At 50.8% G+C, this 25143-nt stretch overlaps 2 protein-coding genes across 2 annotated transcripts; one reads left to right on the top strand and one right to left on the bottom strand.

The window, feature by feature from the left end:
• Positions 1 to 3317: 3317 nt before the first annotated feature.
• TMEM86A (transmembrane protein 86A) lies at positions 3318 to 5979 on the top strand (the record flags this gene model as incomplete). Its single annotated transcript, XM_080690353.1, has 3 exons — positions 3318 to 3384; positions 4683 to 4973; positions 5543 to 5979. The coding sequence occupies 3 exons, from the start codon at positions 3318 to 3320 to the stop codon at positions 5977 to 5979; spliced, it is 795 nt and encodes a 264-aa protein (XP_080546479.1).
• An 861-nt stretch (positions 5980 to 6840) lies between these two features.
• Positions 6841 to 23268, bottom strand: IGSF22 (immunoglobulin superfamily member 22; the record flags this gene model as incomplete). Its single annotated transcript, XM_080690362.1, is given in 25 exon segments — positions 6841 to 6975; positions 8331 to 8418; positions 8719 to 8785; positions 10008 to 10034; positions 10037 to 10066; positions 10069 to 10229; positions 10231 to 10280; positions 10284 to 10315; positions 11278 to 11287; positions 11931 to 12053; positions 13213 to 13310; positions 13313 to 13369; positions 13372 to 13437; positions 14045 to 14070; positions 14072 to 14115; positions 14119 to 14168; positions 14369 to 14427; positions 14429 to 14635; positions 15341 to 15468; positions 15472 to 15562; positions 15771 to 15973; positions 16896 to 16964; positions 18489 to 18582; positions 21106 to 21198; positions 23144 to 23268. Coding segments are annotated over 25 exon segments (2133 nt in total).
• Between the last annotated feature and the right edge of the window lie 1875 nt (positions 23269 to 25143).

A 25143-nucleotide genomic window follows, 5' to 3' on the forward strand; every position in this document is an offset into this window, starting at 1 on the left:
TACACAAAAGAAGTTCCCAAAGAATTTTGATAGGTCCCACTTGCTAAGAACCAACAATATGGCCTCCACCCCTCTGCAGTGCTGAAATTGAATCCATGGCCTCCCCCATGCTAGACAAGCATTCTACCACTGGGCTACACCCCCAGCCCAACTGTCTCATCTTTATAATTAGGCAAATGAAGGCCCAGAGAAATGAAATTACCCTGACTTGGCTACTCTCGGTTTGAGAACTATCCCTTAGGTGACACTGGAGGGTTCGACTGTGGCATACTTACACCTATCTTTATGCACATTCTTCTATTTTATTGATGAGAAAACCGAGGCTTCAAAGATGGAGTAAGCTGGGCACGGTGGCGCACATCTATAGTCCCAGAACTTGGGAGGCTAAGACAGGAGGATCACAGGTTCGAGGACAGCCTCAGCAACACCGTGAGACCCTGTTTCCAAACAAAAAATAATAAAAGGGCTGAGGGGTATAGCTCAGGGATAGAATTCCCCTGGATTCAGTCACCAGTCCCCCCCCCCCCCGCTTCTCACCTAACACACATACATACACAAATGGAGTGATATGCTTAATTACACAACTAATAAACATAATATTTTGTGTGTGTGTGTGTGTATGGTATTAGAGACTGGACACTCAGGGACATTCTATCTCTGAGTTATACCTTGCATACCAGCTCTATTTTATTCTTTATTTTGAAATAGGGTCTCACTAAGTTGCTGAGGGTCTTGCTAAATTGCCAAGGCTGTTCTCCGACCTGAGATTCCCCTGTCTAAGCCTCCCAAGAACTGGAATTGGCATGTGCCATCGTGCCCAGCTAAGTACAATATTTCTCTCAGTCCAGTGAGTGTTCTTTCCAAGCAGCACATTTTCTAGGCAAGTGTGTGTGTGTGTGTGTGTGTGTGTGTGTGTGTGTGAGAGAGAGAGAGAGAGAGAGAGAGAGAGAGAGAGAGAGAGAGAGAGAGAGAGGAGAGAGAAGAGAGAAGAGAGAGAATGATTATGAATGGCATGCTTTGAGGCAACAATTTTGGTAGATGGGTCTCCCCAACCTCCTGACTGGAAAGAAAACAAGGCATGCAGAGGCCTGCCCATGGGGCTCTGTGCAGGAAGTGTTTGGCATGGGGGGATAGCTGTGGTTGACTGGTCCTTAACCCCCATGCCTGTCCCAAAGCCTTGACTCTCACCCTTAATTGCATCAGGTTCTGATGCAATTCTGGTTATCAATCTGTTCAATCTGTTGCTGGCAGAGGGCTCTGCCCCTTCAGAGTGGGTGTCAGGTTAATATCATAGGCTCAGAGAAAGTTGGGTAGGCTGAGATAAAAAAGGAAGAGATCCATTGTGGAGAGGCTCACAGATTTCTGCCTGTACATCTGTCCCTGGTCAGCCCAAGGCCTGGATCCAGCACTAGGGCATCAGTGTCACCATTCCAGGATGAGACTCCTTGATGGTTCTGACTAAGATTGGTCACCCCTTCACTCCCAATTCACAAAGGCTGAAACAGTTACTGCCCTCTACTGCAGATCATAACCAGTCACCCATCCTCTGAGATGTAACTGAAATTTTGATCTCTATGAAGCTTGCTGGATTTAAATTTTCCTGAAACCAGTAGCCCTTCCCCTTTCCCATCCTACACAACATGTCCGATGGGATTGGGCAGAACCTTAGAGATCATCCAATGAGGATCTTACAGATGAGGAAATCAAGGCTAGAGAGGGGAAGTGATTCACATAATCACAGAGCATGGAAGTGGCAGAACTAGGACTAGATTCCAGCCCATTTGACGACCTACCAGACTGCCTGTGTAATTCCCAAGATTCCAGACATGCTTGTGTATCTTTCATCTCTGCAACAGCAACATTACACTTAACGCAGTATTTCTGGCAAAGTTAGTTTACTTTGCTGTATTTAGTATACTCAAGTCGGCCTGCCTGTAATTCCTAGGTGTGTGTGTGTGTGTGTGTGTGTGTGTGTTCCAGTTGTGAGCTATAAAAAGTGCACGCCTAAGGGCTCAGTTGTAAGTGTGTGATTTTGTGTTTGTATGTATGTTGGGGTTATGGACCTATGGCTTATGTACGTATACATGTGTCTCTTCTCATGGTGAAGGTTGTATGTCTGTTGACCATTGTGTCTCCATTTGGATGTGTGTCTGCACACAATCCAAGTTATGCCTAACTGCAATCGTGTCTGCGGGGACCGCTTTTTTAAAGGCCAAAGGGACCCTGTCGTTGCCTTTAGTTCGAGTTGTGAGAAAATGTGTCTAACCGTGGGTGCTGCGCGGGGGTGTTTGTCTCTGGGCCACGCTCTCTCCTCCTCACCCAGCTCCTGGGGTCGCCGTCGCGTTCCGCGACGCCCCGGCTCTCCTCCCTAGGGGGCGCGATCTCGAGGCCGCGCCTGGAGAAGCCACATTTCGTGCGGCAGAACCCGGAGCGCCCGGCGGGCACCTCCAGCCGGGCCCCGCCCACCCCGGCTCGCGCCCGCTGATTGGCGGGCCCCGTGGTGACGTCGCGGGGTTCGCAGACACAACTCGGAGCGCCGGGCGCGTGGGAGGAATTGTCTGTCACCCGGCTTTGTTACGTCGTCGCCGCTCACCTGGCCGCGGGTGCGTCCTGGCCGCCGCAGCCCGGAGCGGGTGCCAGCCGCGGTCGCCATGGTGTCCCCGGTCACGGTGGTGAGTGAGCGAGCGAGCCAGTGTCCGGCGCGGCCGGAGCCCACCGGCCTGGCGACCCGGCTGAGGCAGGCCCTAAGCTGCTGGGGCCGAGGCGGGCGCAGGTCCCCGGGCGGGAGGCGGGCGTTGCCACAGCCCCCCGCCGCCCAGACCCGCCGCGCCCCTCCTCCGCCTTCCCCGCCGGCCGCGGGAGGGAGGAAAACACTGGGCACGTGACTCGGAAGCGTGACTGTTGACCCGTGTGTCTGGCGCGGGTCGGCGGGGTCGCGGGCTGGGACGCGGCCCGGGCTGCAGCGGGCCTCGGGTTCTGCGCAGGCGGATCTCAGGGAGGCGTGGGAGAGGGCGGGAGGGGGGCGAAAGGGACCTCCTGGGAATCCTGTCCCGAGCTGGTTTCTTCCTCTTCCTCAACTTATTAACCAGTGTGGGGGGCACGGGGGGGGGCAGGGGATGCCGGAGTCTAAGCAGTGCTGACAGTACTAGGGGAAGAGGGATCATTCTCGGTTGACAGCGGCTCCGTTTTAGACTCTCACCTCCAACCTTTGTCTTGTCTCCCCACCCTTCCTTTTCTAGTGTAGGAGTCTCTATGACCATGGTCTCTCCACCTTTTGCCCGTTTCTCTTAGAAAATATGGGGGGGGGGAGAGGGAGGATGGAGAGGTCCGTTGATACTTCCCAGGGCTGGCAGGTGGGTGCTGTGGAGCTGGGCGTCCCCTCAAGTCTCCTCCTCTGGCTGTGTCCCTACCTGGGACACAGGGGATTTCCATGGGACGGGAAGTCATCTCCCAGTTTTCACCTCTGGCAGGACAAGAGCAGGCTTGGACCCTGGACCCACTCATCTGCCTCTTCCTAATGCCCTCACTCCCATCACAGTCTGGTCCATGGCAAGGTATCTGTGTCCCCAGAGCCTCACCGGCCAGACACACAATCACTTTAGCAGAGCGTGGGTATACAGGGTCCCCCAACTGCTCCAATTCACCCTTTTAGACCTTAACTAGGCAGCCAAGGAAAGGGGATCACAGCAGCCCTCTCCCCCAGGTTGGACTGTTCCCCTAGTGGCTTTGGGTACAGCCTTTCTTTAGTTGCCCCCCTCCCCAGCTGCCCTCCCCCTTAATCCTGCTGAGACCAAGTCATCTGCTCTAACTTCCTCCTCTCATTTCCCCATCTCCTCCCAGCCAGTCTGCTGGCTACAGATCAGAAACCAGTAAAGACCCTCCCCCCTTTCTGCCTCTTTCTAGTGTGCCTGAAGTCCTCTGGGAAAGGAGAGTGACTGCCACACACCCCTTTCCCATAATCCCTGAAATCTCTGATATTCCAGGGATGGTTTCCTTGCTTCCAACTCAAGGATCTGTTTCTCTACCCAGCATCCTTTGTGCTCTCCTTGCCCTTGATGCCACCTTTAGTCTAGGGCAGGTAGAATGGAGGCTGAGGAGACCAGCCAAGGAGGAGGAGGAGCCAGCACTGGGGTTGGAGGTGGAGATGGCTGTCATTGCCCACCCTTCCACATTCCTGGCACTCACCTGGTGTTGCCAGGGCCCTAAGCCTTGCCCTGGCCCAGTTGCTGAGGATCATGAGTTGGCCAGTTGGAGTGACTCTGTGGTTTCCTACTGACTTCACTCCAATTCCAGATAGCTGGGGGCTGATGCTGGTAGGAGAGGGGTTAGCAGGGTTTTAAGGAGAGGAGGGAAGGGGACAGGAAGGAAAAAGCATTGGGCTGCAGAAGGGGACATTAACCTAAGAACTGCTTGCTGCCTGGTAAGTAACCATTCTGGCCCAACCCCAGGGCCAAGAGTAGAGGACAGTGCAGCCCTTCCCCCTCCTAATAAATTGAGCCTCAGGGTGTTGATGGATTTGTTTACTCCCTGCTGGGCATTAGGGAAGGCCAGGCTGGGTTTCTCCTGTCCCTCTTCACCATTCAGGGGTGGTGTGGGAGCGGAGGCCCACTTTTGGGGTGAATGCTTGGGTTGAGGGTGCTGGCTCTGAGCCTCACTATGGGCTTCTAAGCTCCCAAACTGAGTTCCTCCCTTGTCCTGTGTCCTCCAGGTGAAGAGCGAGGGACCCAAACTCGTGCCCTTCTTCAAGGCCACCTGCGTGTATTTTGTGCTCTGGCTGCCCTCGTCCAGCCCATCGTGGGTCAGTGCCTTCATCAAGTGCCTGCCTATCTTCTGCCTCTGGCTCTTCCTTCTGGCCCATGGCCTTGGATTCCTGCTGGCTCACCCCAGCGCCACCCGCATCTTTGTGGGGCTCATCTTCTCTGCTGTAGGTGATGCCTTCCTCATCTGGCAGGACCAGGGCTACTTTGTGCATGGTTAGTAGTCCTAGTGGCTGTTGGGAGGGGTCCTGGGGCTGGGGGAAAGAGAATCCTGGGGCAGGGGAAGATTTGAAAGAGGGAACCTTTTAACAGGAAGGTTGAGGGTTTCCTTTCTTTTTTTCTTTTTTTCTTTTTTTTGGTGTGGTATTGGGGATGGAACCCAAAGGCATTCTACTGTGAGCGACACCTCTAGCCTTTTTCATTTTTATTTTGAAACGGGTTTTGCTAGGTTGCTGTAATACCTAATACTAAGTTGCTGAGACTGGTCTTGAACCTGTGTCAGCCTCCTAAGTACTAGGATTATAGGTGTGCACTGCCACACTGGCTGAGATTGAATGTTTTTGAGGCCAGGGACTGAGGGGTCCCTTGTTGAAGGATGACCTTGTAAGTGAACTAGTGATGGGTTCTAGCATTCTTCAGGGGAGCCTATGTGTAGGGGATGATCTTTACCTTTGTGGCTCTTCCCCCTGTTATTCCCAAAGCAGAGTTGCGGGGTTATCCCCCACCCCCAGTACTCATTAGTCACCAAGCCTGCTTTCAGTATCTTTTATCCCTTTTGCTCCCAGGTCTGCTGATGTTTGCTGTGACCCACATGCTCTACGCCTCGGCCTTTGGCATGCGGCCACTGGCTCTCCGGACAGGTCTGGTGATGGGAGTGCTGTCTGGCCTATGCTACGCCCTCCTCTACCCAGGCCTCTCAGGCGCCTTCACCTACCTGGTGGGGGCCTATGTGGCCCTCATCACCTTCATGGGCTGGCGAGCCATAGCAGGGCTGCATCTGGTCGGGGCAGCCTGGCGCTGGACTGAGCTGGCAGCTGGCAGCGGCGCACTGCTCTTTATCATCTCAGATATGATCATTGCCCTGAACAAATTCCGCTTTCCTGTGCCCTACTCACGGGCACTTATCATGTCCACCTACTATGCCGCTCAGATGCTCATTGCCCTGTCAGCTGTGGAGAGCCGGGACCCAGTGGAAGACTATAGACTGAACAAGGCCAACTGAGGGGCCAGAGTCTGCTCACTCCTGTCTCCTGGGGCTGGGGTCCAGACCCCAGGAACCTGCAGGAGCTGGATCAGGATGGCTGCAGTGCCAGCCTGGGGCTGTAGGTACCACTTGGGGATCTGACAAGGTTGAGGGGGATGAGCAGGGCAAGGATCTCCCTAGCAAAGCTAGCAGCCCAGGACAATGCTCAGAGCTCAGAGAGGCAGCCTCATGCCCCTTGCTGGAGCGGGAAGTATACATCTTCCTGCCTGTACCCCATCAGGAGTGTCAAAGCCCCCCAGGAGGGTAATGGTGCTCAGCTTCTTGGCCCCCTCCCCCTACTAGGTGGAAGAGTCTGACTCCATCTCTTATGCCTAGGACTAGTGGCAATGCTGGACCACCCACTCTCACCCTTTCTGTTCTGTGCAGGGTTGAGGGAACAAGGGGAGAAATTTGTGCTGAGTTGGCCCAGGGCCAAGGCTTGAAGCTCTTTCACAGGCTTCTAGGTGGGAAGATGGGATGAAGGTGGCGTCTCCCTTTCCCTTGTCTTGTTACTTGAATGATCTCAGTCTTTAAGTGGTGAGTGGGAGGTGAAGGGCCTTCTGTCCAGGGTAGGCAGGAGAGGGAACTTCCATGGTCTGGGAGCTTGGAGGTACCAAGGATTCAAGTTGGCCCCATCTCTCTCACAGGCCAGCTCATAGCTCTGGCACAGACCACCACCCTTAGACTCTGCCCCCAGGGCTAGGGTGAACCACGCCAAAGGAAAGAGGCCTGTGTGTGTGTGTGTGTGTGTGTGTGTGTGTGTGTGTGTGTGTGAGATCTGTCTCCTTGCCTGTCTGTGTGTTTCTCTGCCATATGTTTCTGCCTGATGTTTGTAAAGTCTCATAGGGAGAGGGCCTCAGGGAGCTGCTGAGCGGTGCGGTGCTGAGCCTGGCTCAGAGAGCTGGGATCCCTCCTTTGGACATACACATTCTCAATGCTCTCCTCCCTGCCCTTCCTGCACTGAGCTCTTAAGACCTGAGGCACATTCAATGCAAGGGGAGCAAGGATGGGGCAGCCCCATCCTCTACTTCCCATATGAAAAAACAAATAAAAAAACAAGGGCCACTGGCTCCCCTGCTTGTTTGCCTGTGTGGCACGTGGCTGTCCTGGAGAGTGGGTGGGGGCATGGTGCCAGGGGCCCTGGCTGTCCTCACAGCCTGGGTCATAGTCTTAGCCAGGGCATCTTGGCGCCAGGCTGGCTCCCTGGCTCTGCTGACACTATGCTAGTTGGAGTGGGTCTCACTTCCTTGGTCACGTGGGTGCATGAGGATGTGGTTGAGGAGAATGGGGGATGGGTAGTTTTTGCCATTGTCCAAGTTTGTCCTTGATGTACTCCCTATGTGCAGGTGCCTGAAATCTAGGTGACCCTTAATTACTCAGTGTCTTCTATTGCCGCCTACCTCCTCCCAGTTCCACCCCAGACCTGCTGCCTGCTCCAAAATGATCTGGATTTCCCTTCAAGCATCTCCTTCTCTTTGGACTCTGAACTTAGTTGAATATCTGAGAGGGGAATGGGAATGGGATGGCTGATTCATACTCTAGACACAAAGCCCTGGCAGACTTAACATGTTTCCCTACCCCAAGGGCATTTGCATTTTAACAGGCAATGTCCCAACCCTGAAGGAGAAAGAGAGGCCATGGATGGTGGTGAATGTGCCATCGGTAGAGTTGCTGCACATGTGTGGGGATGTGATAGGACACTAAAGTCTCATGGGTTTTGGTTAAAATCACTGATTTTTAACTAGAATTTTTTTTTTTTTTTTGTGGTGCTGGGGATGGAACCCAGGGGCTTTCTATCTTTGGGCTACACTCCCAGACCTGTTTTCTATTTTATTTGGAAACAGGGTCTCACTAAGTTTCTGAGAGCCTCAGTAAGTAGCTGAGGCTGGCTTCGAACCCATGCAGTCCTCCTGTCTCAGCCTCCCAAGTACTGGGATTATAAGTGTGCATCGCCAAATCCGGCTTAGAGTTTTTTTTTTTTTTTTTGTGTGTGTGTGTGTGTGGTTCTGGGATCAAACCTAAGGCCTCATGCATGCTAAGCATGGACTCTACCACTGATACATATATCCTCAAACTAGGGTTTTACAGAGATCCTAGGTATGGGGATAGCAAAGAGTAATGAAAGGAGGAAGGTTCCAAGATCCACTATCCTTAATTAAAGTCCACTGGCTTAAGATTTTTTTTTTTAAAGGAAGGGTTCTGCTGCAAAACATGCTTAAAACTCAGTGAACTGGATAACTGACCCCTTCTAACTCTGATAGTGGGATCCCTGGACACCAGAGAAAAAGTCTTGATTCTTTTAAACCCCCAAATGCTGAACACAGACCTACTTGGTGTGAAGAAATGTGAAGGAGCAGGATGGAGGAACCTTGGAGATTTGTCCCCATGCCCTGCAGGGTGGAGGAGTGCAGTGTGACCCTGAGAAAGGCCAGGCAAGTCAAGGCCCAGCCTAAAGGGGCTGCTCACTCCTTTGTGGGTAGGTTTGAAGCGTGGTCCATCCTACACTTGTGTCCCTACCCTGGGCACCTATTGTACTTCATTCTCACGAACAGGAGAGTGTGAGCTCAGAGAGTTTATTTTCCCATCCTTTCACAGAGTGTTTACATTGACACACATCAAAGAGCAAACTGGGCTTTCTACACTGGAGCCATGCAGAGAACAGGCCATGAAGCCCCAGATCACAATAGCCTTTTGAGGCCTGGGTGTGGCTGGACTCACCTGAGGTGCTTTGGTTTCTTCTGCAGACTCTTGGTGATCAGTACTAGAATTGACTTGTCATCTTTGTCTGAAAGATCAAGGCAGATATTTACTAGTGTTGATGAAGCTAGCGGCCAGCAAAATCCAAATGGTTGGACTTAAAGCTGCTTCATAGAAACTGGGGACTGGGCCCTGGGATCCTCAGTCTTGGGTTGGCTGAGCATGTAGGAATCAAGAGCTACCATTTATTCAGCACTGAACATTTACTGGGCATTGTGCCAGATACTTCCATGCACCACCTCATTTAAGCCTCCCAGCCCTGTGAAGCAGGTGAGAAAACAGGCTTAGAAAGTTTGCCAGGGTCATGCAGCAGGTCAGTGGTGGCGTCAGGGCCCTGGGCCCATGTGCTTTCAACCAGAGTCAAGTCATCAGGGATCTCTCTCTCTGTGGAATGAGGGCTGGCCAGTTCCCACAGCGCCTGCCCTGGCCTAGTTCTGTTGTACAGTTCAGCAGCCACTCTGGAGGCATCATCTCAGTGCCACTTAGCTGAGCACTTGAGAGATGAGCAACAGGGCATGGTCCTTCCCCAAGGAAAGTATCTGTACCTAGATGAAAAAAGGTCTGTAACCATGGAGACCACAACAATGGAGCATCATGGGTAAGGCTGGAGAGGTGGGGAGCAGGGAGCCTTGTTGTTTTGGGATTTTATCATGAGAATCGGGAAAGCTAGGGAGGAATTTGGGCAGGAGGGAGCAAGGCAGATCAGCTTTTCACTCAGTGGGTTCAATGCTAGCTCTGCAAGACTGTGGGAAGTAATAAAGTGTGTCCCCCTGTGCGCACACACCTGAGCAGAAACAAGGCATGCACACACAAGAGGGAGTATCCTTATCCTACACTGGTAGTTTTTAGTCTTGGTTGTATATTATTTAGTCTTGGTTGCAAAAAATTATCTGTAGAAATACAGATTCCTCCCAGAACTCTGCCAGAGACCGTGATTGGTGAGTTGGATTTAGGGCTGAGGACCGGTATCTTTTCTAAAGGTGGTCTAGTTTCACCCAGGGTTGCAAACTATAGCTTATCAATGGATCACAAACTCCCATATCTGCAGAGACCAGGAATATAGCAAATTATATTGAGGGGATAGAAGAGTAATAACATTAAGAATATTTCCACCATCTGATGGTAGTTCAGATTAAATAAAAATGGTGCCAACTAAAGAGAATTGATTACTGGCCCATGAAACCTCGGGTTAGTGTTTCTGCCATTTATAGTATGGACATATCCTCTGCCCAGCCCTGTGTTGCCCTCACTGTAGACTTGAAGCGTGCAGCTGCTGCGTCTTTGTCCAGCTCATTCTCCACCAGCACTCGCCGCTGTCTTTCAATGTGCAGGTGGGGATGATGAGGGTGTACACACTACTGGCAGAGTTGTACCAGAGTCTGGAGATGATGTCACTCTTATAAAGGGTCACTGTGGGCTGTGGATTCTCAAGGAAGGTGCAGGTCATGGTGCAGTCTTGACCTTGGAGCACTGTGTGGCTTCAGTGAGGTCAGGAATAAAGGTGTATGGTGCCAGTCCTTTAGCTAGTAGGGCCTCAGTTTGGTGCTAAGGTCCTCAACTGTGCAAGAGGGATGGGGCTCTGATGAGCAGCCCCTTGAACCCCCACCTGCCACCTCCAGCTTACAGCGTGGAAGATGCCCTGGAGACCCCATGGAACCCGGAAGACCTGGGCCAGATCCTCAGGAACCATCAACTCAGGAGGCTCCAACATTACACTGGCTCCCAAGGGCTCCTCCATGCCTCTTTCTTCCCCCAGACATTTCAAGATTCTGCCACCTAAGTCAAGTTTGCAGGTTTTAAAACTTTTGCACACCCAAAGGGCCTGTCTTTCCAGTGTCAGCTCCCTAGACATAGGTATTTACAGCTGTTACCCTGGCCTTTAACATCCCCTCTAGACTTCCCTTTGTCAGCGCAGCTTTCAGGATCTCCCCTCTGTCACCTCCTCCTCTGTCCCATTTAGCCCCTCATTTCCAGTTTTCCAGTGCTATCTCCACCCTTAGCCCTTTCGCGCTAGGTTTTCAGACTTCATCCTGGAGCCAGTAACACCTCTTTCTGAAGTGTCTGACATTTAGCAGCCCTCCCATTTCTGAGACTCATTTCCTCATTTGCACAAATGAACACTAACAATAATTACTTGCCTTATAAGAATAGTGGGCAAAATGTGCCTGGCACTTTCATTCAATAAAATATAATCCTTTCCTTTCTTGAGGGCTTAGGGTTTTATTATAAGGTGTCCAGTCACTCCAACTTTTAGTGAATTCATCTCTGTCCTGTTCCCTCCTGCTTCTCTATTTTCTTTTTTCTTGTGGTACTGGGGATTGAACCCAGGTCCATTCTACTAATGAGCCACAGCTCTATTATTTGGAAACAGGGTCTTACTAAGTTGCAGAGGGACTCATTAAGTTGTTGAGGCTGGCTGCGAACCTACATCCTATCTCAGCCTCCCAAGTACCGGGATTACAAGTATGCGCCATCATGCCTGACTCTGCTCCTATATTTTCTAGTCTCTGCTGAACATACTCGCTCTATTCTAAAACACACCAGATAAGACTGTAGAAACTGAAACCAGAGCTTGGTCCTAGTTTGATTTCTCCAGGCCTTCAGGCCTTTTAGAATAAGCAGAGAAGCAACTCTCCCCACTAGGCAAAGGCTGTTAAGCCTTGCTTTGTGGTTTCAAAGAAAGCTCATTAACCCAAGACACAACTTTCAGGTAGTAGAAACTTGAGCGGCAACAGGGAGCTACCTTTTGGAGGGTGAGCGGGCATCCCTCCCGGAGGTCTCTACCTGCTGTCTGTACCTGCCACACACAGTCATAGTGTGCCTCTCCATACTCCTGGAGCAAGAGTCCACAACCCCCTGTGCTTGGGGCTATTGATGAGGAACTGGGAGTGGTTTTGCCATTGATGATGGTTTCCAGGCTGAAGCCTTCTTCCTGCTGATCACTTAAGGTGTCAGTGAGCCCTGGGTGATGACAGGAGATAGCATCACTGGTCACCCAGATAGCACTTGAAGGAAGATCCTCTCCTACTGTCAAAAGAGTCTCCAGTCAGGCTCTAGTGCTGGGGAGGAGCAAAGGGGGCACGGAGGAGCAGAGGTGGAGACTAGGATGTGTACCACAGCCATCTTGGTTAAGGGGGGGGGTGCATGTGGGGCCAGGGTCAGAATCAGCTCACCAGGAAGGCTGCGTGGATGCAGAGGGCTGTCCCAGTGCGGAACACCATGTGACTCTTCAGCCAGGCCCGGAGGTCAGGCTTGGAGGGAGCTGAGATGGAAGAGACAGAGGTAAGAGCATGGACCTCTCAAGAAGATTCAGCTTTAAGCTTCCCCTCCAAAGCCTTTTCCAACCTGTCCTCCCCTTCTGGCCTCACTACGGCTGGCAGACAGCTAGCTACCCAGCAACACCACAAAGCATTTACTTGTTTTCTTATTTATTTATTTATTTATTTATTTATTTATTTATTTATTTATTATTTTGCGGGTCTGGGGATGGAACCCAGGGGCATTTGACCTCCGAGCTATACCCCCTGCCCTATTTTTTATTCTTTATTTTGAAATCGGGTCTCATTGAGTTGCTGAGGGCCTCACTAAGTAGCTGAGGCTGTCTGCGAACAGCGATCCTCCAGGTCTCAGCCTCCCGAATGCTGGGATTACAAGTATGCACCACCACGCCCGGCTCCATTTACTTGTTTTCTCATCTGCTCCCTCTACTAGTGTGCAAAGTCCTGTGTCTTAGCTGTTTCTATATCTCTAAACCTCCCCTGGCACACACTGTATACTATTTGGCACACAGTATTTTTTTCAGTTGGGGAGCTCCTGGGGTTACCCCAGTCTCTGTCCAGGCACAACAAATGTAGAATAACTTTTTCTCCCTTTCTCTCCCATCTCTTCCCCCCTCTCTTCCTTCTTTCCCTTCTCCTCTCCCTCTCTTCCTACCTCTTTTTCTGTTTTCCTTTCTCTATTGGGAACTGAACCCAGAGGCATTATACTTCAGAGATATGCCCCCAGCTCTTTTTATTTTTTGAAACAAGGTCATGCTAAATTGCTGAGGGTCTTGCTAAGTTGATAAGGCTGGCCTCAAATTTGTGATCCTACTGTCTCAGCCTTCCAAGTACTAGGATTATGTGCACAGCTACTTTTTTTTTTTTGAGGTGTTATGGGATAAATCCAGGACCCTGGCATATTAGACAAGTACTCTACCACACAACTATAACCATGATTCTGGATCTTTTTCTTTTTTCTCTCTCCTTCCCTGTTTACCCCTCAGATGGGGGCTATGTTGCCCAAGCTGGCCTCAAACTCCTGGGCTCAAGTGATCCTTGGGCCTCACAAATAGCTTGGAGTACAGGTCCAGGCCACTGCCAGCCTCTGGATAACTTTTTCTTGATGACAGCACCACTCAATATTCCACTATGGGATGAGGCCCTAGAGAGAAGATTAGACTCCAGCCTCGTTCACAGCCCAGATATGGAAGAAGCATCTCTGCCTCTCAGTGAGGCCCCCTTCTGTGTAGCAGGTGCCGGAGATGGGGATCTTTGTGCACTTGGACCACTCCTGTCTTCAGCCCGAATCTCAGGGATGTAGCTGGAGGGTGGGTCTCCTTCTACAGGCTCTGCCAGTCCAGAGATACGTTCAAGTTGGATGAATCAGACATGTGCAGGCCCTGCACGAGGCCTGGGGGTTCTGCATAGACATCTGGTCAGCCCACAAATCTCCCCCATTCAACCCCACGCCCACTTCCCACACCTTGTACTCCAGAACCTATCACTGCTACTGCCAGCCCCTACAGCTAGTGTCCCCAGTACCCAAACCTTCTACACTAAACCTCCAAATTCTTTTACCCACAACCATTTCACTGTTAATATTCAAGATACCATATACAGACTGAACATCCCACACACATTCAAACCTACATTCAGAACCCCAACCTCTAACCCAGCTATCTGCACCACATCCATTTATAGGGAGGTACCCCCACCTTATCATCTAAACTCAGCACCCTCCTAACCTCGGTCCTCCACATGCCTTTACCATCTCACCTGCCTGAAATACTTAACACTTGGTGATAACTTTCCAATACCTGCCTCCTCATTTTACCTGGTGCTCAATATTTATGCACTGTCTTTCTTTTGTATGTGAATCCTGTCCTCCCTACAGGCTTGGCTGTTTCCAGGGAAGGGAGACCAACTGTGTGCTCTTTCCCATTAGACTTTCCCAGGGAAGAAATCCTCTCTCCACTTTGAGTGGGAAAATTCCACTCTGTGTTGGGACCTGGCAGCGCCATACTCACTAACAGGATCTTTGGCCACCACTGACCTGAACAGCACACTGGAATGTGCCTGCCTTAGTTACAGCTATTACTCAGAATTCATAATCTGTGTCTTCCAGGAGACCATCCACAGCGCACTTGGTGTCTGAGATAGGAAGATGAAGGATCGTGAGGCCAGGGACATCCACGGGTGGGAGAGCAAAGAGTGATAAGTCATGGAAGAGGAAGTCATGGGATGCTGCTAAAACACCCTGAAGAGGGGGAGGGGTGTGTTCAGAGCAGCACGGGGTCCACTCAGCAGGACTGACTGTGTTTCCTCCTGGGCCTCTGTCCCTAGGAGCATACCCTGGACAGGCTTCTTGTTGAGTGGCACCCACAGGTTACAGCCTACTGCCTTTTTTTCATTCCACAATGTAGCCACGCACTAAGGAGTCCCCATCCTGGGCAGAGGCACTCCATGTGATGGTCACAGTTTCTTTGGTCACATCAGTCACATGAGGCTGGGATGCAAGACCAGGGGGTTTTATGGAGGACATGGAGCAAACATTTGAAGGGGGAACATGTAGAAAGATGTCCCCCATATTGACCCCTGCCCCTCCAGGCCCCTTAAAACTGTAACTCAATTCTGGTTGTACATTAACATCAAGTGGGTACAAAAGGAAACCTATCACCAACAACTACTATCTGGGTTCTTTTCCCAGATATTTTAATTGAATTAGCCTGGGTAGAGTGCAGGCACTAGCATTTTAAAAAGACCCCAGGCGTTGGGTGTATTCATTCGAGTCACCCCTCCATGCCAGTCTGGTATGGAGCTGTACCTATCTTCTGTATTTCTATCTTTTTAATAAACTTCTTTAAATCTTCAAAAAAAAAAAAAAAGACCCCATGTGATTCTAGTGTGTAGCCAAGAGTGAGGATCATTGACCTAAACCCTGCGACCCCCAACGCCAAGGCTCTCATTCTACTGTCTCGACATAGTGAGACATGGAGATCAGTGGAGAGGGGTGAAGCAAACAATTAATTAGCCATAAGAATTAAAATTATGAAATATTTAAGAGTTCTCTTTGGAAAAATAATTGAGTGACATCACGTTTTCTTGGATTCCAGCATGATTTCTAGAATGGAGAAAGAAGTGTTTGGAGTTGTGCATGTTTCAGTATACCCAAGGGAGTATATGTTGCGCATGTGATCCAACTGGAAAAAGTTTGGAATTCCTGCCTGAAATGATACTGTGTTTTTCTTCTGCAGTCTGTCTGTCTCATGGGAAAGCTAAGCGAGATGGCCCTGTGGGATTCCTGTCAGAATTCCTAGCAGAACTGGTAGGCGTTTCCCTCTTCCAGCGTGTTGGTGGAGAAGTTGGTGACTTTGTCATCCACCTCTCCTATCTTAATCCAGGACTTCTTGCCAACCATGCTCTGTTCCACTATGAACTGTGTCACAGGCCATCAGCCATTGTCCTTCGGGGCCTTCCACTTCATGCGCACGTGATTACCCGAGAGCTCCGAGAACTTCACTAGGCTCTGTGGAGTCTTGGGTGGTCTGGGGCAGAGAACATCTTCACCGTAGAGCACCAGAGGACCAGAGGGCCATTACACTGTGCTGCCCCATAGCATTAATATCATAGTCCTCTTCCTTGTAGCTCATGTTTCTTTCCTGTATCAACTCCCATTCTCATGTAGTCCCTCTATGCATAGCCTCAGTCTCCAAGGTCCCCCTGGCCCCTCTCTGGCCATTGCTCTCTCCTGACCCTGACACATCCTTCTGGGCCCCCTGATGCCCATATATACCCAGCACCGTGAGTTGTACACTCATCTGCTTATCACTCGTGGTCAGCCTGTAGATGCCAGTGTCACTCCTATTTACATTGGTAATGACCAGCATGTACTTGGTGCCCACCTGATTCACATTGTACTTGTCCAGGGAGAACTGGATTCTCAGTGGCTCAGTATCCTGCCCCATGGAACAGGTAGGAAAGCTGATTAAAAGGTTTAGGAGAGCAGGGTGTGCTAGCGCATGCCTGTAATCCTAGCATTCGGGAGGCTGAGACAGGAGGATCAAGGTTTGCGGACAGCCTCAGTCATTTAGTGAGGCCCTTTGCAACTCAGTGAGACCCAGTTTCAAAATAAAGAATAAAAATGTAGTTGGAGGTAGAATGAATGAATGCCCCTAGGTTCCATCTCCAGTACCATGAAAAACAAGAGGTTTAGGAGAAAATTTTGAGAACTCCCCATTTCCCAAAGCCAGCTTGAGCTGGAGGCTCATGTCTATCTTTCTCAACATACCCAGAGGCTCCTACAATCCCTCTAGCCTCATCATATGGCTTGGTGGGATCCAGGATCACTGTCTCCCCATAGGACCTAAACTCTTTGTTTTATTTCTTTTTTAAAATTAATTTATTTTTCTGTGGATCATATTGAAAATGGCATACATTCAGACTGTGTTTGGTGCCCTTCCCCCCACTTCCCCTTCCCCCTCCCAACAATGAGTGTCCAGGTTGACCATGCTACATTCTTATTTTTACACATATCTGAATGTAGCTCCTCCATTAATCAACCTCTCCTACCTTTCCTTTCTAGCTTTGCTGAGGTTTCCCCTCTATTATTTGGAGTCCCTCTGGTGTTCCTAATACTCCCTAGTTTGGGCATATTAGAGAAAACATATGTCCCTAAACTCTAATGTGTATAAATTGATGAGATATTTTCTCTTAGCAGCACAGGAGACCTTTAGAACTTCAGTGCCTCCCTCTGAAGACAGGGGAAGCCTCTCCCAACATTGAGGTGCCCCTCCCACTCCATGGGTCCTGAGAGGCCTTAGAGAGGCTCCAGCCTGGGTGGGGAGAGACATCGTGGGAAGAGGGGCCTCCCAGCCTCACCTCTTTTCCAACATCTTCTTGAAATCTAGTTTTTTCTTGACTTGAGGTTGGAGAGGGGGAGTCTGGTTCCTAAGAGAAATGGCAGGGGGAGGGGGCTGACTTGCCCTCTGTCAGCAGCAAGAGTGAGGTATAAATGGCACCTGTGTGGTCCTTGCTTGCAGTGACCCATCTGAGGTCAGTGGTTCCAGCTGGATCAGAGTCAGGCCATGAGTGGGGAAGGGGAAGGAACCACAGAGAGACCCAGGTGGGTGAGAGGGCTTTTGCAGGTGCAGCTGAATGTTGGCTGTGTGTAGGATTGGGCAGCTTCTGTGATTGGAAGGCACCAGGTAACAGTCAGAATCCGTGTGTCTGTCACCTGATTCCATGGCAGTAATATTGTCTGTTTCCCCACCACACTCTCCCTCTTGGCTTTGAGCTCCTTGAAAGCAGAGACTTCCTGAATTGTAACTCTTCTCTGCAGTTTCTGACACTGGATTAGTATTTCTTCATTTAATACATTCATTTTACTCCTTTGTACCAGACACTGCTGGGGTGAACAGGATTGACCGAGTGTCTGTCTGCAGGTGCTTACAGCTAGAGGGCTCTGGGAGGCCAGGGCATTCAAGGTGCTGCTGGATGCAGGAGCTTATGTAAGGGTGGCCAGCAGGGAGTCAGGGCTGCTCGTGTGCCTGTGCAGGGCCAAGAGTCCAGTGATGACAGGCCTTTGGGAAGAGAAGGAACTGTCACTCTGTTCTTCTGAGACCTTGGGGGAGGGAGGAGACCTCTGTCACACTGGGAAGTCAGAGTAGGACCTGAGTTATTACAGGGACAGGAGTAATTATAGGCCCAGGACTCCAGTGGTCCACTCTTCCCTCGTTCCTCAAAAGGCCTGAAGCCAGGGGTTGTAGCTGAGCGCCTGTTCTCAGGAAGTGACCCAGAAGCTGGTTACACCTAAGGGTGATTGCCCTTGGCAAGACTCTTCTGGAAGGCCCAGGACCCCTGAGGCTTGTCCCTACTCTATGACCAGTCCCTCCCCATCCCAGTGCTACCCCAGCTCAGCCCTGCTCCACCCATGAGGGCCTCTCTTTCCTAGTGTCTGTGTATCACTTTGATCTCTCGGTCCTCCTTGGCTCTCACCTCTGGACTTGCCCCCTTTTCTTCCATTTGGTCCCTCCTGGCTTTGCCAAGGCCAGGCCTTGCACCATGGGTAAGTTTGGCTCCCAGGCCATTCAGGCAATACCACAGCTCTCCAGTAATGCCTTTTCTAACCTGCATGGCTCACCTCAAGGGCAGCGGGGCAGCGACAGCCTGTTTTCCTACCACCCAGCTTTTGGGTCCCTGTTATGGCTCTCTTGTCAGTCTGGCAGTCCACCGTGGGGGTCCCTGCCTCCCACCTCTTCCTAATGGACCTTGGGATAGGTCTGCACCTTCAGCACAGCACTGGTTAATGCTGCCACAGGACCTCTTGGCCACCTCCTTGACGGGATGCCACTCTCCCTCTCTCAGGAGATGTTGGTTTTGGGGTTCCCTCAACCCTGAGCTTGAAACACCACTTTATCCCTGATGGTGGCACAGAGCACACTGTCATCTTAGCCTCTAGGCTGGACGCTCTGCCTCGTCCAGGGCCTGGCCGGGACGCTCTGCCTCGTCCAGGGCCTGGCCCCGAGCACGGGAGGAGTCTGTGTGTTGGAAGATGTTGGGGAGGGGGCTGGGGAAGAAAGGGAAACACGGAGTGGAGGCACAGAGGGAGTGACACACTCAGGCCCAGTGATTGGATGAGGCTTCTCTATAAACTCAGGGATGCTGGAACTCTGGGCCACCAAACTGAAGAACTCCCTGTGCCCAAGGACTTCCTGGTCAGCACTTCCTCTGTGTGGGCAGGCAAGAAGTCAGAATGGGTCTGGCTGGTAGGGCGAGACGCAGGTAGGTACTCAGCCCAAGGACTGGGGAATTCCTCTGTGCATGAGAGAATAGTGGGGCATGGGAACCAACAGCCTTGAAGGCCAGCCAACACAAGGCAGTGCTGGGGGTGAAATGACCTTAGAATTGATGAGCCATTGTTGTACTATGTCAGATTTCAGCCACCAGAAGTTGGGGGTGCCAACTTCTTTCTACTCCCTCAGTGGTCAGTCTTATTGGGGTCACAGCTCTGAGTCCTATCTTATTTTCTTTCATTAAAAAAGAGACTTCCCATTTGGGATTTTCTTGGTCTCTTGGGTTTCTCCTTTGGAAGTCCTGGTGCCCCACAAACATTAAGATGGGCCAGGTCTGTGTCTGCTAAGAAGGATGGTATCTTAGGGGGAGCTCTGCTCTCAATTTCCTGCCTGTCATTCTGTGGGCTCAGCACTCATTGTCTTGGGAGTGGTGATTTTTTTTTTTTTTTTTTTGGTACTAGGGATTCAACTCAGTGGCATTCTATCTTTGAGCCACATCTCTAGAACTATTTTATAGCAGGGTCTTGCTAGGTTGATGAGAGCCTCACTACTTGCTGAGGCTGTCCTTGAATCTGTGATTCTCCTGTCTCAGTCTCCTAAGTGCTGGGATTATAGGTGTGCACCACCACGCCTGGCTTGGGAGTGGTCATTCTTGATTGAGGTGCTGGATACATTCCCATTTCAATAGGGCTGTATATAGAAACCTCCTTATCTGAAAGAGTATATTTACTTTGTGTGTGTATGCACACATGTACACATGTACTGGTGACCCAACCCAGGGCCTTACACATACTAAACATGTGCTCTACCACTGCATTACACCCCAATTCCCAAGAATGTATTCAATGTGGTAATAGCATTTTATATTTGGAAAACAAATAAACAAAAACTCTGTTTTTGCAGTCTAAACGACTAAAATCCTGGCTGGTGACTACCAGTGATTACCAACCATTCTGATTCATAAAATGCTTTCCTTTTATCAGAAACATATCAGAGATGACGTTATTCAATTCTGACAGTGTTCTAGTGAAGTAGGTGCCTTTATTATCCTCATTAATTTGGGGGACTGACATGAAAAACCACCACAACAACATTTTAAGCCCTAGGGCTTGCTTTGAAATAGTGACCAGAGGTCTTAACCAGGCATCTACCTGCCTGTAGATGTCTTTGCTTTGACCTATACAATGTGTAATAAAAAAGTAGCTCTACATCTGAAAGTTGGAATATGTTATATAAAAATTCAGATTTTCAACATTGGACTTGTATTCCCATAAAGCAACAGAACTGTGGCTGGCTCTTTAGATGGGGTGCCATCTCCAGTTTGTCTCAGTCTTTTCCCCACATTTATGTTCTCTGGCTGGACTCTGGATGTTGCTGGTCAGTAGTTTTCAACTCAGGATGCACATTAGAATCCCTGGAGAGCTTTAAAAAACTGATTTGATAGTCTGGGGGTGGGACTCAGGTACTGCCACTTTTCCCCCCTTCCCTATTCCCTAAACCAAGATGACTTTCGGTGCAGCGGGGCTGATGATCACGGTTTCAAATCCCTTGCATTTGCAGCTTCTGGTCTAGAGTGCACACCTTGAGTCTCAGCTGCTCTGTTTGTGCTGCCTCACAGGCCTGCGGTGGTTGGTATGGAGTCTTTATCTGGCCTTGACCTTGTGCACAAAGGACTTTGAGTGACTCCTTCTTTTGGAACCTCAAGGGGAGCCAATGGCGGTGGCGGTAGATATTCAATATTCTGGCCCTTGGCCATCTCTTAATCATTTTCCACTAGAGACATTGACTAAAAAGTCTGCTCTTCTCTGAGATCCTTTCTCAGCTTCCCTTGGGTCTACCCTCCCCTCAGTCTGGCCCTCAAGGGCTAAAAGCCTGAGAGCTTAGGTCACTTGTTTATGTGTTCATTTTTCTCTAAGTCCTATTTCTTAAGTGGAGTGGGTTCAGACTTACTCATATATACATAAAATGATCTTCCTATCTCTCTCCACACCTGAAATCTGCCACAGGTAGAAAGGTCCCTTTGCCTCTGGCTCTGATCTCCTGAAGCAATTCTGATTTTATCAATCCTAATCACATCCATGTGACTTATTCTTCCTAATCTGTTTTCCTGGAGATCCGAACTGTGGGTGAACATCAAGTTGGCTGAAGCTTTATCATGCCTTAGATTAGAAGCACAGGTTGAGAGGGTGTAGTAGTTGGTACTGTGGGCTCCTGAGAGCCACTTGTGGCAAAGATTAGGACCACCTGGGAGGGTTGTAGAGGAAGAAAGGCTGCTCCTTCCCAACCCCCCACTCTACTTGCCTCCCACGATTTTGGTTGTCTGGGAGAAGGTCTGCAGGTGGGTGGTGGGGCTCGAGAACTCCATGGACACATGCTCCTGTAGCAACCATCTGCTGGTGGTGAATGGTTGTCATGGTGACAACAGGCTTGAGCACTCACCTGGGAGGATCAGGGAGAGAATGAGGCCATAGAGGACACGGATTAGGAGTAGGAGAGGTATTCAGAGAGGTTCTTATGCACATGTGTGTATACGTGTGTGTGTGTGTGTGTGTGTGTGTGTGTGTGTGTGTGTGTACACCTGGGATAGGGGTGTGCAGCAGGAGAGGGTGAGAAGTCAGAGGGCAACTCTAATCTCTGGCTTATCTTTTCTTTATTCCCTATGTCCCTTTCTCTGATTGATTTCAGGGACCAATGGGCCTGTCCCCTCATTGAGCAGCCCCAAACAATTTCAATTTCTTGGAAGGGGAGGATATAGGGCTTAGACTAAGTAAGCAGCCAAGTTCAACCACAGAGAGTTGCTACCTGCTGATAGCTACATGGAACAGGGAGGCGGTGCTGGACATTTCATCAGGAGGGAACAAAGTCAGACCTCAGAAGGCACTTCCTGACTAGGCCATGCTGGAGTGGGCCTTAGAAGGAAGCTGAGGCTCTTCTTCCTGGTCTTGGGGACTCTTGGTGCCAGTGGAATGCTAAGACAGACCATCAGGCATTTCCAGGCTCTGCTTTCATTTGTAACATGGTGAAGGCAGAGGTTTGTTTTTATTTTTTCTACTTTGTTTTTGAACTAGCAATCCAGTCACATTAAAAAGATAAAATGCTAAAAACATCTCTTTCCAACTCCTCCACCTTCCCCATCTTCCCCCCTTCTCCAACAGGCAAGCACATGTAACCACTGGGCTTCTTTTGGAGTGCCTTCCAACAGACCTGTGTCGGTATGTTCGTCAACATGCCTAGGATGTATGTTCTTGTCCTCTTCCTCTTGGTTTACATGACAGGCAGCCTATTGTACATACTGTCCCACCCCTTTTCTTTTTCACTCACTCTATCTTGGAGATCTCTGAATACCAGCTCATAAAGAATCTCCTCATTTTTGTTAATAGCTCCACAGTATCTCAATAAATGGGTGGATGGATCTGTCTCTTTTGTATGACCAGCATATCAGGTTTTAGACCCCTTTTTGGCAAATGAGGAACCTGTTATCTGAGAGAAATGACTTGCTCAAGGTTACTCAGAACAGATTTCTAGCTTCTTGACTTCCAGTCCAGTGCTCTTCCATGAAACTCAAAAGTCTTCCTGAGCCAGGTGGCTTGAGGCTAACTCCCTACTGCCACTCCATCTCTTTGCATTCTGAGACCATGTACTTGTCTCAGTCCCTGCCCTCTACCCTGGGTCCCCCTTGGGCCTTATGAGGTGCCAGGCTGTGCCACCTTCCAGAGGAGAGAGGGAGGACTTAACTTCTGCATTGACCAGTACTTTCCAACATTTGAATGCTATGTCCATGGCCTGGAGGCTCAGCTAGTGTCTACGGTGGCCAGTCTCCTCCTTTTTTGCTCCAACAGTGGGCACTTCGAGCCATCAGTTATTTAAATGCCTGGTCCCCTGGATGCAATCCCTTACTCAGGCTCTTACTTCAGCTGGATGGTACAGTGCTTTGAAAGATGGTGGTGGGGGGGGGAGTGAGCTGGATCCAGGGTGGGAGGGTGGCTGAGGGTGGTGGCCCAGAGCGCTTTTTCTTTTTCTCTTTTTCTGTGGTACTGGTGATGGAACCCAGTGGCATTCAACCTCAGAGCTATACCCCAACATTTTTGTTTGTTTGTTTGTTTGAAAACAAGACTTTACTAGGCTGCTGAGAGTCTTGCTATGTTGCGGAGGCTGATCTTGAACCTGTAATCCTCATTTCATCATGCTAAGTACTGGGATTACAGGCGTGTACCACCACACCTGGCTCTAGGAGTGCTTTTTCTGCTTCTTTATGGCAGAGGTTTTGTTTCTCACCTTTGCCAGGTGGGCCATCTCTGAGCTGAGGGCCTCAGGTTGGTGTGTGTGAACACTTACCTGCCTGGGTGCATGTGCACGCATAGTCCGGCGTGGCCCGGAGCATAGCCACGGGGCTCTGTTTCCCTGGGACTGGCGAGGGGGTACTCAGGAAAGTCTAGGCTCTGCCACTTGGCACGAGTCATGGGCACCAGTCCTTCTGTGCAGTGCGATGTATGTAGTGCACACACTGGGCCATACTGGGGGAGGAGAGGGAAATGACAGCTCCCTTCCCCTTTGCACTCATGGCCCAGTGTCTGTAATGTAAGTAGAAGGGCCCATCTTCCTGGAGGGAGAGCTCCCTTTGGGGGTAGCTGGAGCATATGCCCTCTCCTTGGGGACCTCCATCTGAACAACTCAGCCTGTTCCCCATTCTTTCTCCATTGTTCGCAGAATGTCCTGCATGCCTGGACCCTTGACCAAGCCCCCCACCCAAGGTTCTGGTATCTTTCAAGGGCCTGCTGGCTGGCCAGCTGCCCCACCCTCCACTTCTCCTACCCTGGGGTGATCCCCTTCTACCAGCAGTGGTGTCACAGCTACTTTTGCTCCACCCCAGGGGAGGGGGATAAGAATAGAGCAGGAGTGTCTGGGATGGCTTAGGATCTAACCCTGGGAGGGGCTGCTTGCAGCCCAGGCCTTATGAGGGAAATCACTGGACTGCACCTGCCGTTGGGAACGGCGGGGCTAGCATGGGAAAAGTGGGCTGGGAGGGGCCTGGGTGGGACCTGAATGTCCTCTTGCCGTATATGTGGCCTCTCTGGCCCACCTGTAGGAGCTGGTGGCCTGCTGGCCACGTTGCCTTCCCGGAATGAGGTTCCCTGTGGCCCAGGGCTCCTGGGATGGCGTGGGCTGGGGGTGAGTGTGTGTGTGAATCCTGCAGAACAGACTTTTTCAAATTTGGATTCGCCCTAACCTCTGAATTTCCACTAGGGGTGCTAGTGAACACAAAGGTGGCTCTGTGCTGTGTTGGGCAGAAGGGCAGAGCCCAGGGACCAGGAGGCAGGGAGCCGAGGGAGGGGAGAGGTAAATCACACAGACCCCGGCAGCTAGTTTTGCTCAAAATGCTCTGTTTATTGCTCTATTCAATGACCACGAGCGAATTATAAAAAGACACCAAATGTCTGTCTGCCGTGGAATAAATATTTGAAGTCAGCAATAAAAACACGTGGCTCCAAGATAACACGTTGCCAAAGAGTCATGCATGCCCTGCTGATGGGCTCTCACCACACGCATGGACACGGGAACACACGCAGAGCGACACGCAGCGAGACTCTGGGAAGGCTTTCCCACAGTGGCACAGAAAAATGTCCCACACAGATCTAGGGCCAAGTCCCCACCCTCCCCCTCCCCCCACCAAGGCCCAGACCTCCGGGTTCCCACCCTCTCTGTCCCCTTCCTCTCTGATACTCTCCTTGCGGGCTGGTCACCGTCTCCTGAGGGCATCTGATGCCCACTTCAACCCCAGAGACCTTCCCCAGCCGGGGCGTCCCTGCCAACCCCTCGGGAGCTCCCCCTCCTGGCCTCCAGGTCCTCGGCCCTGCCCTCCACATCCTGGTCCCCAAAACTGCCAATTGGGAGAAGTGGGGGAGGGGGCCCGAGGCCAGCACCTCTGCCTGGGCTGCTTAGGGGCCGGAGCTCATTACCCCTTTCCTGGGCCGAGGAGACACAGTGTCCGGTACAGACAGCAGAGATGGATGGACAGACAAAACACGCGGCGGCAGGACACTTGAAGTGCGGCACGGAAATGTTTTGGATCAAGGAACCATTGTTAAAAACTGAGGCCCCGGGTCTGCACGGTGTGGGTCAGGCGCTGGGGCCCCAGGCCTGGCCTGGCACCTTCCTCCCCCACCCCCAATATGTACAGTAGGAAGAGCTATGCTGGGGGTAGGGGCCAGGCCAGGCTAATAGGGAGGGAAGGAGGTGATTGAAGGGAAGGCAGGGGAGGGGAGCAGGTCCAGACCCAAGGTGAGGCTGGGACTCAGGCTGGGCAGTGCCCAGAGGACCTCGCAGGAGAAGAGTGG

The sequence above is a fragment of the Muscardinus avellanarius genome, assembly GCF_963383645.1.
Source record: "Muscardinus avellanarius genome assembly, chromosome: 1".
NCBI classification, from domain to species: Eukaryota; Metazoa; Chordata; class Mammalia; order Rodentia; family Gliridae; genus Muscardinus; species Muscardinus avellanarius.